We start from the raw sequence: 19,789 nt of genomic DNA on the forward strand, positions 1-19,789 counted from the left end.
TATATATATATATATATATACATATCACTTTCTGAATCTGCAACATGCTTGGTTGTAAGGAGAGCCAGAGATAAATGGGAACTGTATTCCGGTGGCCAAATCATTGCTGTGTAAGAAGAAAACGTAATAATAATAAATATAGCTGCTGTGTAAGAAGAAAACGTAATAATAATAAATATAGCTGCAGAAAGCAATACACGGTGTCCATTATGGACACCAATTACAGGGTTCCCATGGAACGTAGCATCAGTTTGTGATGTCGCTCGTCTTTACATCGCATTGCGTCTAAGACAAGTTACAATTTTACGAGTTTCCCTTGAACCCAGCATCGGCTGGCGTGACATGGTGACGCAAGTTTTCAGAGTTGTTCTGACACACAGAATTACTAATTCAAGCTGATACTCTTGTTGTGGATTATTACTTTATCCTAAAAATTGGAAGGTGGCTGTCACCTTGTAGTCCACGGAGTCCTGCCTCACTCCTCCTCTGTGGAAGGAAATCACTCCGCGTGGAAGTTCCCAACAACACGGTTCCATTCAAATGGAAAGTTTAAAAAATGTATTAAATATGAGGGACATGCAGTTAAACATTGCATGTCCCTCAGAGATATTTAATACATTTTTTAAACTTTGTGACTAAAATGGACGGATGGACTCCTTTTGATATTTGATATTTTATTACAAATAATAATAATAGTTGAGGAGATGGAGAGATCAGATTTGACAATTTAAGTCAGTTCTTAATGAAAGACTGTCATGTAGCTCTTTTTAGAAATCAATTGCTCCCCCGATTGTCCGTTCACACAAATATCACACAGTTCCAGAGACTCTAGGCATCATCACATCTACATCCCTTCATTTATTCACTCTATGACTTCGCCGATGGGCTCTGCATCTGAAATTGGACCCTTGAAATTTGTGTTTTATGCTTCCTCATTGAGAAACGCTTTTTAAACTAATTCAAACCTTGTCAAATAATAAAACCTCGACTTAAACAAAAAACTAGCCAGTACTCAGTACCCGTCTCTGGTTTACCTTTTCTAGTATTTAAATAGACTCTGCTCGGTTCTGCTCCTGCTCTGGGTTTAAAAAGCAGCAGAGCGAGTTGTGTTTTATGAGTTGTCGTGCAGAAGGTCACAACCGGGGACACTGTGATTGGCGTCCAGCGGAATGACGGAGAGATATGATCGAACGAGGAGGCCGCAGAGAGATGTAAGCAGTGTCACCAACGGGGCAGCTGCAAGGTCAAAAGTGCTTTATCTTACACACAAACACACACACACACACACACACACACACACACACACACACACACACACACACACACACACACACACACACACACACACACACACACACAGCCTTTAAAGGGTGTTGTCCTTCCTTTTGCCCTCTAGGCCTTGCCCCACCCCACCACCACCACTACCACTATCTTTCCTCTCTCCCCTCCCCCTGCTTTGTTATCCTCCCCAGCCCGCTCTCATCTCCTGGAATGATCTCTGCTCTCCCTCCATCTTAGGTGAATTGCTATTTGTGTGCTGTCGGGCTCTCGCTGCTATCACTCGGGCCAGCCAAACTAATGGCCTGTATCCCGTGTTTAATGGCACTATTATATCACCACGCTGGCTGCAGGCTATTATTGAAGGCCACAAAAGCCACCCAGAGTCCCTCCAGGTGCTAAATCTTTTTTTTTTATTTACTCATCGGCCTCTCTCCTTCCCTGTATTTCTATAAGTCTCTTTTCTATAAGTCGTTTTTCCTGCTCATCCCCTCAAAAAAGAGACTTCTTCCCATTTTGCGTTGTTGAGCTTCATACTTTCGAATTTTCTCTCCTTATTAACCTCCCTGCCCATTCGCTCTCTTCTTCCTGCTTGATTCCTCTCCCGTCCTTGATGCCCATGTTCCTCTTCACTTGTCATGCTTCTTTTCCTCCCCTCCTCCTTCATTCTCCTTTCTCTTCTCTCTCCTCTTCTTGAGTATGCAGACAGAAGAGGACACTTAGACCACTTAAATCGGACGCTGTCTCACATCCAAGAACTGTTAGTTGCACTTGTTTCATAAAGGAAAAGGTGCAAATGCTTTGGAATCGGACAAAGCCTGGGAATTATGCTGTATCTGCATCAACTGGTTGAAACAGGATTTGTTTTCTTCCCAGCAATCATTTGTCGTATTTATCGCCTTCCTGTTTAAATCTTTTCAGGCTGTCAGTCGTTGTACCAGTAGGGTGGGCTGAGCCTGGCTCTTAGCAAAATGAGATTGCAAATCCTGTGATTGAGAATAACACAGCCAGGAATAAAAGCTAAAAGTTATTAAACACATTTATTATTTTGTCGACGATTGGACTGGGCACAGATTGAACCCAGACTGCTCTGACTGGGCTCTTTGAGCACGTCACACAGACTGTATCAGACTGTCATGATATGGTCCGGATGGTGGAAGTTTGTCTCCAATAATGAAATGGCTTCTTACGTTGTCTGGTGTAAGGGCAGTATGTGTCCAAGATGGCTGTCGCAGCAAGTTGCAGTAGGGCTATAGGCATTGGGGTCTACAGCGGAAGGTCACGGCACAATCTGTACTCACTCAAATCAGCAAATCCAAAGTAAATGAAAAATAAAACTGATGTGCACACATACTGTAATTATAGGTAACCGACACACAACAAAGGTGAACAGTTTTAAAACTTCTCAGTGCGCGGCAACAGAATATAGCACAGTCGTGTAACCCCTCCATTGCATGGCTGCCATACTAATATTACATTGAGGCTGTGCCTTGGTGTTCTAGACTCTTATCACATTCTTGAGAATGAAGTTGACTGGGAGGACACACACACACACACACACACACACACACACACACAAACGTGCGCGCGCATCCAACCGACCTACTGCTGTCAATCCCAGTGACTTACAGACTTTCTGGCCGAGAGAAAAAGGAAAGTGAAAGCATTTCACAACATCCAGGACTGGTCCTAGGGGAGAAACACGACCCGAGCTCTCACAAAAAGAAAAGTCAGATGGGGATGGTGTGAATTCAGAAGGAGGGAGAAGAGAAAGTGAGGGTACAAAACAAACAAACATGGGGCAGTATTTAGACTGTGGAAGTACTGTACAAGAGAAGACTCGACCAACACTGCATGCTCACAGACTGCAGCTCACAGCTGGTGGCTGCAGAGCTGGAAGAGAGGGAGCGGAAATAGAGAAGACTAAAGCTGCGTTGCCACACAAACTACCTGCAGCTTTTTGTCCCAGGAACTTTTTTCAAGGAACTGAAAAGTTCCTACAGCCTCTTGTTCTCTGCGTTTCCACCGCAGTCTAAAGACCCCTGAAGATTATGCAAATTAGTGACAGCTGTTTTGACACTTAACTGCGAGTACTCGACCAATCAAAAATGTTCAGCGCTGCAAGCCCCACCCCCAAAGTTCCTGGACCTTTGAAAGTACTACCCCGTGAGCATGGCCTTTTTGGTTCCTGGGGCTTTGTCCCCGGAACTAAATTAAGACCCTGGTTCCTGCAGTGGAAACACACCTCCTAAGGTTCCTAGTTCCTGGGGAAGGTTCCTGTGGTAGAAACGCGGCTTAAAGGAGAGAGAACGACTGTGTGTGCGTGTGTGCGTGTGTGCGTGGGTGCGTGTGTGCGTGCGTGTGTGTGTGGGTGTGTGTGACGGCCAAGAAGCACTTTGCCTCACTTAAGGCTATATTAGCTAGATGCTATCATATTAGCTAGATGCTATCATATTAGCTAGATGCTAGATGCTATCTGAGAGAGGCAGAGAGGAGGAGGAAGAAAAAGGAAGTCATCTTCCATTCACTGGCTGATAAAGAACACCAACATGGAGGATGGTGCATTACCCGCTGCTGCTCAACACGCACTGCTAATTAGCTAACTTTCTGTAATTAGTAATATAGCCCAATAAGTGCCATTTTGGTGTGTGTGTGTGTGTGTGTGTGTGTGTGTGTGTGTGTGTGTGTGTGTGTGTGTGTGTGTGTGTGTGTGTGTGTGTGTGTGTGTGTTTTGCACATTCGGACCCGATAGCTCAACTGAGTCTCTGAAATCTGTGGGTGTTGCGGAGCTTTTTGGAGACTCTGCATCGTATGCGTCCTGACACAGACTGCCCCTGTCTCTTTCTGTTGCTCTTACGTCCATGTCTCACAACATCTGACAGCCCTCTACCCTCCCAAAATATCAATTGTCCCGGCTGTTGCCTAAATAACCCAGTAAACCGACCTGTTGGCCGGCGGCATGGTCTGGCGCTGGCGATTTTTAAAAATCTATTTATAGAAATCTACTCCGGTCATCTGCTCTGTAAAATAAGTTGGGAGAACAAGGCCTCTGGATTCGTTATTTTTATCACAAAGTGTCTGCCCTGCTTTTGTCGCTGCAAACAAGAGAGTAAATTACAAAGCAGCTGCAAGCAGGCTGTTCTTAATACACCATGGTATGATGTGTTTCAGCCCAACATTATTGTAAGCTGTAGGAGATGAATGACTACAGGCACTGAAAACAAAGCCAGTGAGACAAGACAGAGCGACACCTGGAGGCAGGTTGTTTGGGAAGTCTTCTGTGTTTATCTGTATTGACCAGACAGTATTGACGGACACTGGTGTGGTGACTGGGAACCCGCATGGACGTGCCGACGTACCAGTACTTGTACGCCTGTCTATAAAAAAAAGACAAAAAAACAACAACTAGGTTTTCACCCATATGTCATCAACTGTCTGAGAGAAGACCATGGAGTCTAATCCCCCCTTTGGTCGTCCTCGAGATTCCGCTCTCACCGCCTCTATGCCTCTGCCGTTCTTCCCTATCCAGCCGTTTCCAGTGTGAGCTTCCAGCCATCCTTTCTATTTGTTCTTGTCACTTATTTCGACTGGACGTTTATCGTTCTTTGCTGTTTTCTTCTATTCACCTCTTATTCTTTGACAGTTGTTTTTCTCGCCCCCCCTTTTTCCCCGCCATCATAATATTTGCATTTACTCTATCGATAGAAATACCTGTCTGTCTCTGGTCTGGGGCATCTCCGCAGAGGAATTTCCAGCGTTTGTGATGTGGTCTCACGTCAAACACTGCAGTTTCTCGGGCTGCAGGTTATTTCAGCTCATACAACGCTGTCTGAGGCTGAACTTTGTAGCTGGATTTTCACTGTGAAAGGAGGGGGGAGTTTGCAACGCTGGTGTACCTGTAAATGTCTAATTTGAGTCGAAAACAGCTGACAGAACTGGTCTCCATTTGTCTCCATCTTTTTGACAAATGTGACATATATATAATTTTCCGTGTTGTAGTGTGGTGTGTTGCGTGATGAATAAAGACTGTTTCTACTTCTTTCTTCTTCCTTTTCCTTCTCCACTGTGACTGCGAATGAACCAAACCACAAATTCCAAAAGCCACATGAGGTCACAGTTTTAGGTGCAGTGCAGAGAGTGTGCAGAGAACTCACTCATTTTCTTTTTAATTGCTCATCAGAAAACGTATTGATCAGCTTGATATGTTGCCATGCACTACTCACATCCGCTTTGGGGAGGACTCTGCATTTTATTTATAGGTGCTGTCCAATAGAATCAACCAATAACTGGCCAATGTGAGTCACATCTATTAGTATTAGCAAGTATGAATAACACCACTACACACGTGTGTTTGTACGTGTATGTATCTGACTGTTCATTATTCTGATATGAAACTGCTGCATCTGTCCCCCCACCCCCTACCAATATCCACAGAAAATACACTCCACAGATCACTGCCACGGAGCAGGACTTACTTAAGCTTGGGTCAACTGCACAAGATGTCAAGATGTTCTTCAGCCCTTGAGAGTAACATTTTCGAGCCGGTGTCTCCCAGTGATGTATTGGGGTTAATAAAAGTGCTTCATCTATATGCCAAATTATATTCCTCTCTTCTGCCCTCATAAAGTGGAGCCATACGTGGCTATGCAGCGAGCTTAATAGATTGTGCTACTAAGTCTACTAATTACCGCCACAATGCTATGATGTCACAATACAGACGGGGGGGGGGGGCAAGACAAGACACTATCTGTAACCAAAACATCAGGAAACAAGTGTCCTTTTTCTTTCTTCCCCTGGGCGGGAACATGGTATAGCCACTTGTAATGCCTTGATGCATATTCAGATGTGATTGCAAACTGCTTTCCCAATTACTGCCTGTTCTACTTGCCCCTGCCAGATTGAGTGTTGGCAAACGTCTGGCTGTTTCTCCTCCTCCCTCTCAGCAATCTCCGAAGGCCCCCCCCTTTCTTTTTTCCTGAGTGCTACAGCAGTGCACACATTGATTTTCTTCCGCTACTTTTCTGCCTTCTTCAAATGTCGAATGTTTCTGTTTGAAGGGACAACTACTCCCACTGCCGCTGACAAATGATCTCAGCTCAGCTCAGCCCAGTGTGGGCTTCATGAGCGAATCTGCTTTAAATGTGGAATTGCCCTGCGAGGGTTAATCGTAGCAACCTTTTTACGTGGGTGAGATTCTGCGTGAAGCTTGTTGCGCTGGTTTGAGCAGTAACATTGATTTCAAATGCTGCTTAATGTCAATTACTGTGTTTATCACGGGTGGGGACAGCAAGCTTTCATCCCCTGCAAGCTTTTAGACAGACGTATGTGTGTGTTTCTTTTCTCTTTTTCTGCTTGTTTTTTCTTTGTGAATCGCACACTTTGCAAAAGTGAGGAAAATTGATTGACCTATCATTCATTTAGTATCACCACACTTACTCCGGAATTTATATCCAGTCGTCTAGCCATCACAATGTGACCCTTGTCAAAGTCACTTCGATCCTTACGCTTGCCCATTTTTCCTGCTTCCAACACATCAACTTCAAGAACTGACCGTCACTTGCTGCCTAATGTATCCCTCCCTTGTAATGTTTTTGCTTTAAACACAATTTGGAAGGACTGAGTCACTGTACTTATGACGCACATTGTCTGACACATGGTGTGTTCATTCTCTGTGGAAGATTGATTTAATAGTTTACCATAGTCTGGAGTTAAAAGGAAATACAAAACACAATATATTTGAATACAGAAGTATTAAAAAATATAAAATGCATTTAATATAGGACACACTTCTAAGTGAATTGGAATAATGACAGAATTGCAATATTTCTCCAACTGGCACCTAATGATTATGATGGTGTCAATTCAGGGTGTACATGCCCATTCCCATCTCTTTTTTTCTTTATCTGACAGATATATCCTTCTCTTAAAGGCTGCATTACAATAGTAATGCAATTTCCTCATATTTCTAGAAAGCATTTATTTCTAAGCAATGAGTCTACCTGCCTGGTCATAATACCCATATTGTTAATGATTGTTTCTCAAATATTTCTTGAGTGTAAATATCTCATAGGAGCACCAATAGTGATCTTTCCAAGTATCTTTCCATTTATCAATTGCAAAAAAGTATTCATTTGACGTCTTTATATCGCCCAAGCCATACTGGTACTTCTCATACTTACCCTCTCTTCCCTTCTCCCAGTGTCTCTCCAGGACATCACCATGAGAAAGGCGTTCAGGAGCTCCACCATCCAGGACCAGCAGCTGTTTGACCGCGACACGCTGCCCGTCCCGCTGCAGGAGACCTTCGAGACCTGCGAGCAGCCTCCCCCCCTCAACATCCTCACCCCCTACAGGTTTGATACGGAATTCAAAACACCACACTATACGTTCTGGTTATAATGGCACCGTTCTTAATTGTTTCCTTCACTATTTATTATTATTATTATTATTTTTGTTTTTAGCTCTTTAAGATGACAATGTGTGCTTGTTTGTTTCCGCAAAACCCAGGTCCTGTTGTGTAGTTTGTTTAGTGCATCGACTTTGATGTGTTTGGCCTCCTCTTCAGGCCTGTTAGTTCCCTCCACAGAGCAGCTGCGGGGAGCTGAGCGATGGAACGAGCCAGCTGTAGATAAATAAGCCATGAAAAACTCTGCCTCTTCGCCCCTCTGTACCCGCAAACTCTCCCTCCCAACTCTCTTTATTTCCCCTGACATCTAACACCACCACAAGACCTATCTCACTGTGATAGTGTTGGCACGACCCAGCTGCTTGGAAATACTTAGGGTCCTGCATTCATGAGAGTCTGTGTGTGCTAGTGATCGCTTGTACAGGTCATTATCCTTCATAAGCCCTGTGGTTTTTTTTTTTTGGTTTTTTGTTGTTGTTTTTTGAGGCAGGCTGTTGCAAGTGTTCAATGTGGCCTTTTAGAGCCTGTTTGAGAGTGGGAACCTGCTTAATCCGGGCCTTGACACTGACCAGACACAGCAGAGAGGCAAGTGTGTGCGTCTGCCGGTCAACCTTTCGGCTCAGGAACAGGAAGTTGGCCACAGAAGCCCTGTTCCGCGCTCGCCTAATGCCACACATCAGCCTTGAACTGAGACCACTTTGAAATGGATGATTGAAAGCAGCCCAAGATATGGAACAAAAACGTACAGTGTAAGCTGGAACAACAGAACTACCCCGTCCTTTACTAGGGAACGCATTTTGTAATTAACGTCAATGTACAGTGTCAAAATGTAATACATTTGACTTCTATTATGTAATTACACCGTAATTTTTTTGTGCGGCATTTTATGATAACATGTCAAAATGTAATACATTTGTCCTTTTGGTAATAACACTGGCATTTCTGTATAAGCCTTCTAGGGCCATTTTGTCATTACTTCATAACATTTGCATTTTGAAATAACCTATTACATAATGTGGTATTGGTATTGCAGGGTCACAACTATTTATGATAGCTATGCAATAATTTAACACATCAAATGCTGTCTTCATTCATTTCTGTGTCACACTTAAACATAAACACAAACTTTCACTGGAAAGCCCACACAGACGGCAAAACTTATTACATATTGAGTCCCAGATGTTTATTACAAAATGTGGGTGTTACTACATAATAAAGGTCAGACATGTTACATTTTGGCAAGTTACAACAATATGTGGTGTTATTATGTAATTCATTGGATAGCTACAGAATATGTTCTAAATGGGCAGGTCGCAGCCCAGGGCCCCAAATGAGAAGTTTGTGTTCCTTAGCGTCCCCTTTATTTAAAGAATCAAGCCTCGCATGCAGACACCTGGCATGGACGGCATAGGAGTGATTGGCTAATAATCGCTGAATGGCTAGCCAAGCTGCTGGCACTGCTTTCAGACTGTTCCTATTTTCCTCAGTTCTCTCTCCTCCCTCCCTCCCTCCCTCTTTCCTTCTCTATCATCACTTCTCCTCTCCTGCCCTCTCTTCCTCTCCTGTCCCTTTTCTCCTCTCTTGCTTTGCATCCCAACAGGAGGTTGTCTGGAAAACCTCCTTGGGCTGTGACTTTTTCAGACCTACCCTGAACACAGCTGCTCTCGCTCTCGCTCTCATACAAAAATTAATACAGACATACGTGCGGACACCCCCCATTTACATACACAGAGGGAATATCATGCATAATTATTAACACAAAAACAAAACACTTCCCATCAGTAACACACACACACACACACACACACACACACACACAGACACACACACACACACACTTACACAGCCTCTCCATCTACTGTACCCACGATTCCTACTCTATCAGGATCCTTTTTCCTGTGTTGTGATGCATATCATTAAACTTCTCTTCACTTTTTTTTAAAGACTTTCTATTTCATCTTTTCCCGTCCAGCTCGTGGTCATGGCACGCTGAGGTCTTATTAGCATGACTTATATTAAGGATAACAGTGTGATTAAATTTGTGAGGCATTTTTGTTTGAGCAATGCATGAATAAAGCCAAAGCAGTGTCTGTGTTTGATCTGAAACACACTACGTACGACTGGATTCTGCCGAAAACAAAAACACACTCAGTTTAACCCAATTATAATTTCAGATGGCACAAAGGCTGCCGAGTTTAAGCCGTCACTTATCGTGCTCATGTAAATTTTTCAGTAAATAATAAATGAGGTTGATAAAGAAACAGACAGAAATACTCCTTTCCCACTGCGCCAATAACCCTGTAACACCGTTCATCATTTCATTATCAGAGGTTTTAATCCTCCTCAGATCGGCTCTGATGTGAACAGGACACCCGGGTTGAGCCGCTAATTTAGGTCCATTTACCTGGGCGATGCAACGCCTGTTGAAGTTCCGGACGTTGGCTTGTTAAAAGATAGGAATATCTGTCTATCATTCCATCATTTGATATCCCATTTAGAATCCAAAATCAAACTCAGAAGTTATTGAATTTTTTTCTGCATGGGGGACCATGAAATGTTTTGAGTGTGGGGATCCGAGTCACTCTGGCATCGCCCCAAGCCAGTCCCTGCTCCCCGCACTGGCGGCATGGATACTCCATGCTGCTTCTACTGTAGCGTTAGGTCGTTCATCAACGATCCGATTGTTTTGAACAGCTCAAAAAATAACATTTTTTCGCCAAGTTCTACAGTTTTATGTCGTTGTTTGTTTAAGTTGCGGTCTCCTCAACTGTTTTGTTCCCAATCACACTGGCACCATGTGAGACGTGTTCGTGACAACAGAAAAAAACAGCATTTCTCCTGGAAATTGGATGTCAGTCGCCGATTTTGGTGTGAAAATGGTAAAAGATATTGATGTGGCCATTTACAAGACTTATGCCACTTATAAGGAGGTTAAAGGACATATCTGGGCAGGATATGAGGATATTTTTGTCCTATAATCAATTTCCTTGTCACTTTTAAGAGATAGCTATCCCCTGTTATGCCCCCCCCCTTTACTTTTATCGCCATGGCGCTAGTTCAGGAGAGACCACCAAGTGCCATCCCATTTTATCAATTCCACTGAGGGAGAGGAAGATGGAGAGGATGGGGGTTGAGAGGGAGTGGATGGTGATGAAGGGCATTAGCTTTGATTCACGACATGTGGTAAACAGAGATGTAAGACTGTCATGTCTCCCATGCACTTATAATTTTTTTTTATGGGAAGTCAAACACAAGCCACTGCCGGTCATCAGACACCAAAGCAGCCTTATGGATCTGCCAGCATACAGCCTTGTTACTCCTGTATTACAATAAATACAATACAATACAATACAATAAATATTTCAATTCAGAAAAAATCTTTTTTTTTTTCTTCATAGTGCTTATGTCCATTGGAGGGGACTTTTTTCAAGTTGTCATTCTATTGAAGACATGAAGCGATATTTCTGCTCATGAAATTGAATCAGAAGTCTCCCTATAATGTGAGGATTGCCCTGAGAATCATCTCTCCAGTCTACATGTGCTTTTCCGCTAACTGCCTATTCTCCCCCTGCTATAAAACCTCGGCAAGCAGCTCAGAACTCCATCGTATGGCTCAAATGGCTGAAGGACAAAATTAGTTTTGGGTAAAGAACATCTAATATAACCAAACCTTTTTTTTTTTTGTGCTTAATACAGCCTCAAAGTGAAGATATTATGTTTACAGCATTAACAGCCATTTGATAGAATAAAAAAAAAACAAAAACAAAAAAAAAACAGCTTGGCAAATTCTGGATTTTTGAGCCTCAAACGTCAATATTTACTTTTCCTTGTTCCTGTTCCCACTCCATAGGGACGATGGGAAGGAAGGGCTCAAGTTCTACACCAACCCCTCCTACTTCTTTGACCTGTGGAGAGAGAAAATGCTCCAGGACACAGAGGACAAGAGGAAGGAGAGGAGGAAACAGAAGGTAAGGCTGCACACTCTCCCATTGGCCACCGCTCCTGCCACTTACTTATCTCGCTCTTCTGATTGGAGGAGTGTTTTTGAAGCCTCATCTGTTCACTGTCGGTGTAGTGCAGCAGGGTGAAGGAGCAGAATAGACGCAGTTTGATCTCGCACAATAGGAACGCGTTCACCTTGGCAATGGATCCATCGATCTATCGCTCCTGCTCGGGTGAGACTCAAAATGAGAAGTACATTTGTTGCCCTAATATTTAGGCATGGTGTCTTCTAGTTCGGGCTCGAACATGAATTAACCATGGCATGCACACAGAGTAATCAACTCTTCCTCTAGTCAACATTCTCTGTTCTCTGTTGACTGGTTGTTAAATCGAATTAAAGGGAGCATCTGTTCTCCCCGTGCTCCCTCATCTCACAGGAAGCCTTTTCAATTGCCTGTTTGGCTCCAATGCAAACGTGCACACTCTCACACACACGCACAGAGCCTTACGAGGAAGTTCTGAGATCAAACAATCTCACTAGCATTGCTTGTTGTATACCTAGTGTTTTTACACAGCCACTAAATCAAAAGCAAGAGCTCAAACACATCCTCAGAGTACCCGCCTTCCGCCAATCCTCCTGAACCTGGAGGTCTCCAACCCCGAGCACCAGGGGTCTCGGCGGTATTCTAATCAGCTCCAACTTGTGGATCCATGTGTGGGAAGCAGGGTGAGTCCAATGCTCGACCCCCTCCAAGCAGTGGGGCAGCAACTCCCGCTGCGGGAACCCTATGAGCCAATGAGGAACAGCATTTCCCACTGAGGTTTCCCACGATTGAGGGCTATATAATTTTACTGGGTTGGGGGTTTTTAACGGTTTTGGGGTGTGTGTGTGTGTGTGTGTGTGTGTGTGTGTGTGTGTGTGTGTGTGTGTGTGTGTGTGTGTGTGTGTGTGTGTGTGTGTGTGTGTGTGTGTGTGTGTGTGTGTGTGTGTGTGTGTGTGTAATACTTTAAAGTGAAAAGTTGAGTGCTGGAAGGTGAGTCACTGTGAGAAATATTAGAGCCATTAGTTAAGGCTTCTTAAAGTGTCCTCAGTTCCTTGCAGGTTCAATTCAAGTCAGTTATGTTGTAAAACCAAATTTCAGTCAGTATAGGACTTGGAACAATGACTCCAATGTCATAGTGTAGACCAGGGGTTCCTAACCTTTTTTTTAAGGGCATAGTAATGGCTGTTGTTACCATTTAAAATACTCATGTGGGTATCTGAACCAATAATTGACTATTAAGAAACGTATTGCATCTTCCACCTCAGGACACTCCAGATAGGGAATCACTGGTGGAGACGGACCTCATCCATTTCATGTCGATACAAGCGTAATTACTTGGAGCTCACAGCGATGCCATCCTAAATGAAGACCCAGAGTGGGCTCAGATCATATAAAAGCCCTGTTCATTTCCTCCTCCTTCCAGCACGCTGGAAGCCAGACAGACCCAGAGAAAAGAGCTCTTGAAGAAATACTGGGGAAACCAAGTTGGATTAGTATAATTACTTACACATGTTTTGTTGGTTTGAGTTGCCACCACAGAGGGTGGGAGGGGTCTGTGGTAAGATCAGGACCCAAAACAGAGCAGAGAGTTTAAGAGTTTTTGCTCTGTGTGTGCATCATCAGTCAAACATAAGATGATGCCAGTAAACCCTCAGCGTGGCCACATCCACTTCATACACCAACCAACGCCATCCTACATTGTGTTTAAAAAGTGTGTGTCTGCCTGTCATTCATGTTCTGAAGGTCTCTCTGAATCAACCCAATCCCAATCCATCCACCCAGATTTCCAATATCTGAAACGCAAATATCCCTAACCACGCACACGTGTGTGTGTGTGTGTGTGTGTGTGTGTGTGTGTGGGTGTGTGGGTGTGTGGGTGGGTGGGTGGGGTGGGTGGGTGGGGGGTGGGGGGGGGGGGGGGGGGGGGTGTGGGGGTGTGTGTGTGTGTGTGTCATTCAAAAAGTGTATATATTTTTTTTTAATATTCAAATTTCGCTCCTGCAGCCCTAACACACATACACATTAGTAGCTAGTGATGAATGGAAAGCAGCGCAGGGCGGAAGGCAGGCAGATCAACCTCCTGTGTGTTAATCTCATTAGCTCTTGTGTTAGCATCACTCTCCGTGGATTACTCCAGCGCTACACCATGCAGTGAGCCAGAGCCGAGCCAGAGAGGAAGAAGCACAGGACAGTACTGAGACAGGCCGGGGGGGGAGGGGGAGATCTCAAAGAGTCTGAAGAACGTTAAGGCCACTGTTATGCGCTGTTGTGCGTTGCTGTGTGTGCCATTCATTATCTCCTACAGCAGAGCGATAACCAATAATCCTCCCTTTATTCATAACATTATTATTGCACTTTTGGGGAAAAATCTATGCCCCTATCTGCCAAAAAAGTCAGCTGAGGATACATCTCAAAGAGACCAGTTATAGACCACAACAGGACATTTTTAGCACAACAGGACTCATCTGTCTACTCTCTCTCTCTCTCTCTCTCTCTCTCGCTCTCGCTCTCTCTCTCTCACACACAAGCAGTGATCACAAAGATCCCATAAGAATCCCATTATTGCAGCTCCCAGACACAACTTTACGGTGTCAAATTACAACCTCCTGCACCCACGGTCCCCCGACTATCGAACCAATCCTTTTTGCGTCTCCCACACGCCCCCACCCTTTCTGCAGTTGCCACGGCAACTGTCAGGGTCCCTCACAGGGGATGGAGACAGTGGTCTCAAAGTGGCGAGGTGTATATTCAGACCAGGCCCTGCTCTGGGCCGTGTCAGCGGCACACATCATGGACTGCAGATAGTGAATAGCTTCCACTTCCTGGACTGAAAAGATACCAAACCTTTGCTTGAACTTAAATTGGTCTTTCACAAACACTGATGACTCACAGCTGCACTGAGAAATGTAGAAATGTACTGTACTGAAATATTGTTTATACAGAGAGAAGTGTTATAGCAACAGGTATTTCAAGATAAAAATAGGTTAATAATCAATCACCCTCTTCCTCCCCGTGGCACTGCTGTGCTGCTCTTCCTTTCTCAAGGCAGAGTGCGTATGCGGGGGCCTAGTCAGTGTGGGTAAATACTAAAATAAGCTTCCTAGTGTAAGGGAACGGGCGCTCGTTGGGAAGACAGTTTCTCACAGTTTCTTTCCAAAGCAATCAAAAGTTGCAAATTTGTCTTAATGATTGTGGATTTAGCCAATGTTTGGCCCATACGTCGTCATACAGCGAACAGGGTAAAGTGCAGACTTCGGCATTCCCTGTAGCATCTCTCTCTCTCTCTCTTTCTCTCTCTCTCTCTCTCTCTCTCTCTCTCTCTCTCTCTCTCTCTCTCTCTCGCTCTCTCTCTCTCTCTCCCCCTCCCTACCCTGTTCTTCTCCTCCTCTCCACTGTTGTGCCTTTACTCTGGTCTGTGCTTTTGTCCGACTCTGTGCAGCTGGAAATTCCGTATCATGTGTGTCCGGAGGGCCTCGTAAGAGCCCCCTCCGAGCCCCCTCCTCCCTTCCTCAGCCCCCCAGAGGTAAGACCTCTGCATCCCTCTGGACCAGCTCTGAACACCCTCCTCCTCACACACCCCAAACACCCTCTACTCCCCTGGTTGGCTCTGGGTTTTTGCTCTGTGAACTCACTAATCCTTCACTAACGACCCTCGTGTACGTACTCTTTGCATCCAAGTTCTACAAGAGAAATCCTAAAAACATATATGTTTTTATTTCTTCCCAAACTTAGCAAATAAATAAATGGTAGAAATACTAGAAGTCCTCATCCAAGATTCCTCATACTGTACTGCATAGTGAGCAGTATTGGCTAAATAGTGCAATGGCAAAGAATACACAAAGTCTGGGATGCAGCCACTCGGTGCATACTGACAGTAAGGCCACTCAGACCTTCTTTTGGGAACATTTGGGTTGACTGCATATGGCTTGGTGATGGCTGTCCTGTAGAAAAAAACCTAACACCATTAACTTCCTCATAACCTCTCCAACTCTTGTGTTGAGTCAGGATTGTGGATCACATTTTTCTTTTCTCCTGTTACATTGGTCATTACATGCTGCAAGTACAAGTCTACTGAACTGGCAGTGAAGGTTTCCGCTGCATTTGATGATTCTGCTCCATTCACGTGCTCTGGGTCAGAGATATACTGTAGTTCAGCGCTTTGTCCTCAGCCCCAAGTGTACAGGCTGTTGCAGCTAGAAGATAGCAAGCAATAGAATGATAATGCAGTCCCATACAAAAAAAAAAAATTGATTGCACACCTAAACTTTGACACAGAGGCTAATCTGGACACTGTAATTCCCAGATGATTATCTTGCTGTAATTAACCTCATCGGAAAAACATAAGCCTGACATAATTACGCCACAAATGTGTACAGCCCAAATTCATCCAATTTAGTGGTGGTCGGAATATTGTCTGTGCGTGTCTGTATTGTCTATATTGTTGCCCTTGTATTATATATATATTGTATTGCAGATTAGCATATATACTTGTCAAGTTAAACAATGGGATTTGAAAAAAATGGAGATGGAATATCGGCGCATTGAATATTGGCCCAAGCCTAGTGGGTTACCAAGGGCCTCCTGTGGGAGAGGGGGATTAGCGTGTGTGGGGGGGGGGTAATTTGCACCGGGCCATAGCTGGAGTTCTGCTGACTGTAAAACAGTCCATACACACCCACAAACATACAATGCTATGGCCACAACCGCTCATGTGCACACACACACACACACACACACACACACACACACACACACACACACACACACACACACACACACGTGTAGAAAGCTATGTGCCAATGTGAGTGCGAGGGCAGATACCCACAGTGGTATGCATTCCCCATGCAAACACATAAATCCATAAATAGTGCACGAGAGCACACATACTTAAGCTCGCAGTGCTTACCCAGCGGGATGCACACGCCGCCACTGTGGCTCCATTCACATGAAGGATGAGCACCTCATTGGGGCACGCATTCCTGTGAAATTAGCTTCATTTATAAAGGGAGTGACACACACACACACACACACACACACACACACACACAGACACTTAATTTGTTCTCAGTCACAGACAATCTTGTAGAATGTCTCATATTACTGCTGCTTTTTTTTTTTTTCTGGTGCAGCACCAGTAGCTATACAGAAATATAAAAACGAGGACGGCCTGCTACAGCATCCGACCAAAGCAATTTCTCGACTTGCAGGTGTGAAGGGGTTCTTTGGTGTGCTGTCCACTATGGCTGAAAAAACACTCTGGGGAAAACACTTTTATTTACATAATAATAATAATCATAATTAAAAAAAAAAAAATACAGTATGAACTTGTGGCTGGAAATTCACCACACAACAGTAAATATTCAAAAATCTTGTATTTAACAAGATTCTAAATTCTCTCTGCAGTGATTTGCTCAACAACTTTGTTCAGACTGAACTGCGTCCACCCAGGGTCCTCTATGGAGTTCTTTCTTCCCTCTATGTAGTTCTTTATTATGAATATTATTATTTTATTTCAACAACATAAATAACAAGGTGAGAATCCAGGAGAAAACCTGGATTGATGGTAAACCCTTAATGTAAGTTACAATATTAAAAAATTGGTAGTTTTTTTTCAGTTCTGCTTGTTTGATGTTTCAAGGATTGCAGGAGTACGTTCATCACACTCTCATGGAAGTATTATCAAGATAAAGATTATTCTTCAAATTTAAAGCCCTAAAGTGGTCTTTCTTTTTTGTGGACGGCAGCATTTTCCTGAAGCAGGGGACGACAAATTGAAATTTCACAGGCGATGGGGAAAATTTACTGCTGTCTCATAATGGAATGACTTTTCAAAAAATATATTATTTATTTTCCTTAAATGTATGAGCGCAGTATGAAGGGGAAGTCACATTACAAAGTCTGACTGAGGCACGCGCCCGAGTCGAAGCATCTGAGTCTCGTGCCAGTGCCTCGGTGGCTCATCAGCCCTGATGATCCGCAATGAATCAGACAAAATCAATGTGGGTTAGCATTAGGATCTGCCTCCCCCACCCTCACCTCAGTAGGTGAGTGGGTGGGAACAGTCCACATCAGTTAGCCGGGGCCGGAGCAGATCCTTTCCCCGACACCACGTCAGAACGCTCCCGCCTCTGCAGACAGCCTGTCAACACACACACACACACACACACACACACACACACACACAGTTTGAGATGAACGCATGCCAGTTTCCGCAGATATTTTTTTAAGGGGGGAAAAACACTGGAAGAAAATGGAAGAAATGCCTTCACGTGGTTGTGCACACATACACACGCAGAAACAAACACTCACACGCCATCTGCATGGGTTTTTTTCTCCGAATCCTACTAATGGCGATAGTTTTGTTCATCTGTTCCATGCTGATGGTTAGGGTTAGTCAGAGATCTAGATGTCGCCGGGAACAAATAGGAGGAGAGGGGAGAAAACTACATGTTGAACACCTTTTAACAAACCACACTTTGCACAATTGCAATTTTACCTTGGCCACCAATCAAGATAAAATAACTAACGAGTAAAATTGGAAAAGACACAAACACACATGTTGTTATTTAGAAACGTTGTACTGGATTGTTATTGTCAGCACTGTGTATTACATTATTATTTAGGTGTATATATATTTCCAGTCTTTAGAAATGCGTAGAAATCAGATGCTTAGAAAGAAGATCTATGTTGGGTTAAACATCATGTCTCCCCCCCTTGTTCGTTTTTGTTTTTTTTGTGCTAAAATCAGTTTTTCCCCACGGCAACTTAGTTTCCGCTGTGTGTTTTTGCATGATTCACGGGGCAAGGGCTGTCGGAGGTGTGATAGTACGCGTCTAGAAATACACTTCTTTCAGTCCCACCCTGGGTTCCAGTCCCATCGTTGTCTTTCCACCACTTTGTCTTCCCTCTGTGAGCTTGAAACGCTGCGTCCTCTCCCCCCGCATTGTGAAATTTCCCCATCTGTCCACGCTGCCGTTCTGTTTTCTCTTTAACAGCACTTTTTCTTTTTTCCTCTCCTCATTGTCCCGCTTGGTCTCTCACCACCCGCCCCCTCACCCCATCCCTTGTGTTTTGTCCCTGTTTACCGTGCGCAGCCGTGCTGTGCCGAGTCCTGTGCCCTGTTAATTTTGTGCCCTCCTCCCCTTCCCCGATGCTTCTCCTGTGTTTTTTGTTCTTTTCTTTTTGTTCTTGTAGTTGCAGGACTCCCGCATGTTTGATCAGGTCTATAGGTACTTAGACCTTCCAGGGCAGGTATGTGAAACCACCGCCATCTTCTCAAAGTGTGTGTGTGTGTGTGTGTGTGTGTGTGTGTGTGTGTGTGTGTGTGTGTGTGTGTGTGTGTGTGTGTGTGTGTGTGTGTGTGTGTGTGTGTGTGTGTGTGTGTGTGTGTGTGTGTGTGTGTGTGTGTGTGTGTAAAATACAGCAGCTAACTGGTCAGTGTACATGAAGCTCTACAGCATGTCAAGGTTAAAAGTGACGTTACGGTCTGCGTTTCAGGGTTGTGATCTTTGCGATAGCTCTGTAACTCATCTTGATTACGCTAAATTGTTTGCTTGTTTATCTGTAAGTATAGTGCCTTTTATCTTACTTTTTTTGCTCGCGAAAATGTAAGGTTAGAAGAAAGTGAGATAAACACCGTTCCCACTTCACTACTCTCTGGACTAGACTTTTTTCATGTATCTGCAGAGCTGTAGAGTTTTTCTTACTGATCTGCCGTGTGCTTAGTCTATTCAGAGAGCTCAATACACCATCTATGTAAATATTCCATATTGCTGGGTTTAAAATTGCTGTTGTCGCTATGACTACCGCTGCTGAGGACGAGTGTCAGAATGTGTGTGATGTATGTACTGTTAAATTGTATGACCTCTTCAGATGACGTAATTGTCGTAGACTTTCACATCTTGTGAGCAGTGTAAATATCTCAACACTGAATTTGGAAGTGTCAGAGTGTTGTGAGATAGGCACAAAGTGTGTGTGTCTGTCTGTCTGTCTGTCTGTCTGTCTGTCTGTCTGTCTGTCTGTCTGTCTGTCTGTCTGTCTGTGTGTGTGTGTGTGTGTGTGTGTGTGTGTGTGTGTAGGCCGGCGGGATTGTGAGATGCTAGTCTTGCTCACCCTCGCG

At 44.1% G+C, this 19,789-nt stretch overlaps 1 protein-coding gene across 2 annotated transcripts in view; it reads left to right on the forward strand.

Annotated features, from left to right (window-relative positions):
- Positions 1-19,789, forward strand: part of wasf1 (WASP family member 1) — a 56,938-nt gene that overhangs the window by 31,426 nt on the left and 5,723 nt on the right. For both annotated transcript variants that reach the window (XM_080021109.1, XM_080021110.1), the window contains exons 4-6: positions 7,478-7,631; positions 11,535-11,652; positions 18,865-18,921. In XM_080021109.1, coding sequence (XP_079877235.1) covers positions 7,478-7,631; positions 11,535-11,652; positions 18,865-18,921 — 329 coding nt within the window. The remainder of the gene's footprint in view (positions 1-7,477; positions 7,632-11,534; positions 11,653-18,864; positions 18,922-19,789) is intronic.

The sequence above is a fragment of the Zeus faber genome (genome assembly GCF_960531495.2).
Source record: "Zeus faber genome assembly, chromosome: 2".
Lineage (NCBI taxonomy): Eukaryota > Metazoa > Chordata > Actinopteri > Zeiformes > Zeidae > Zeus > Zeus faber.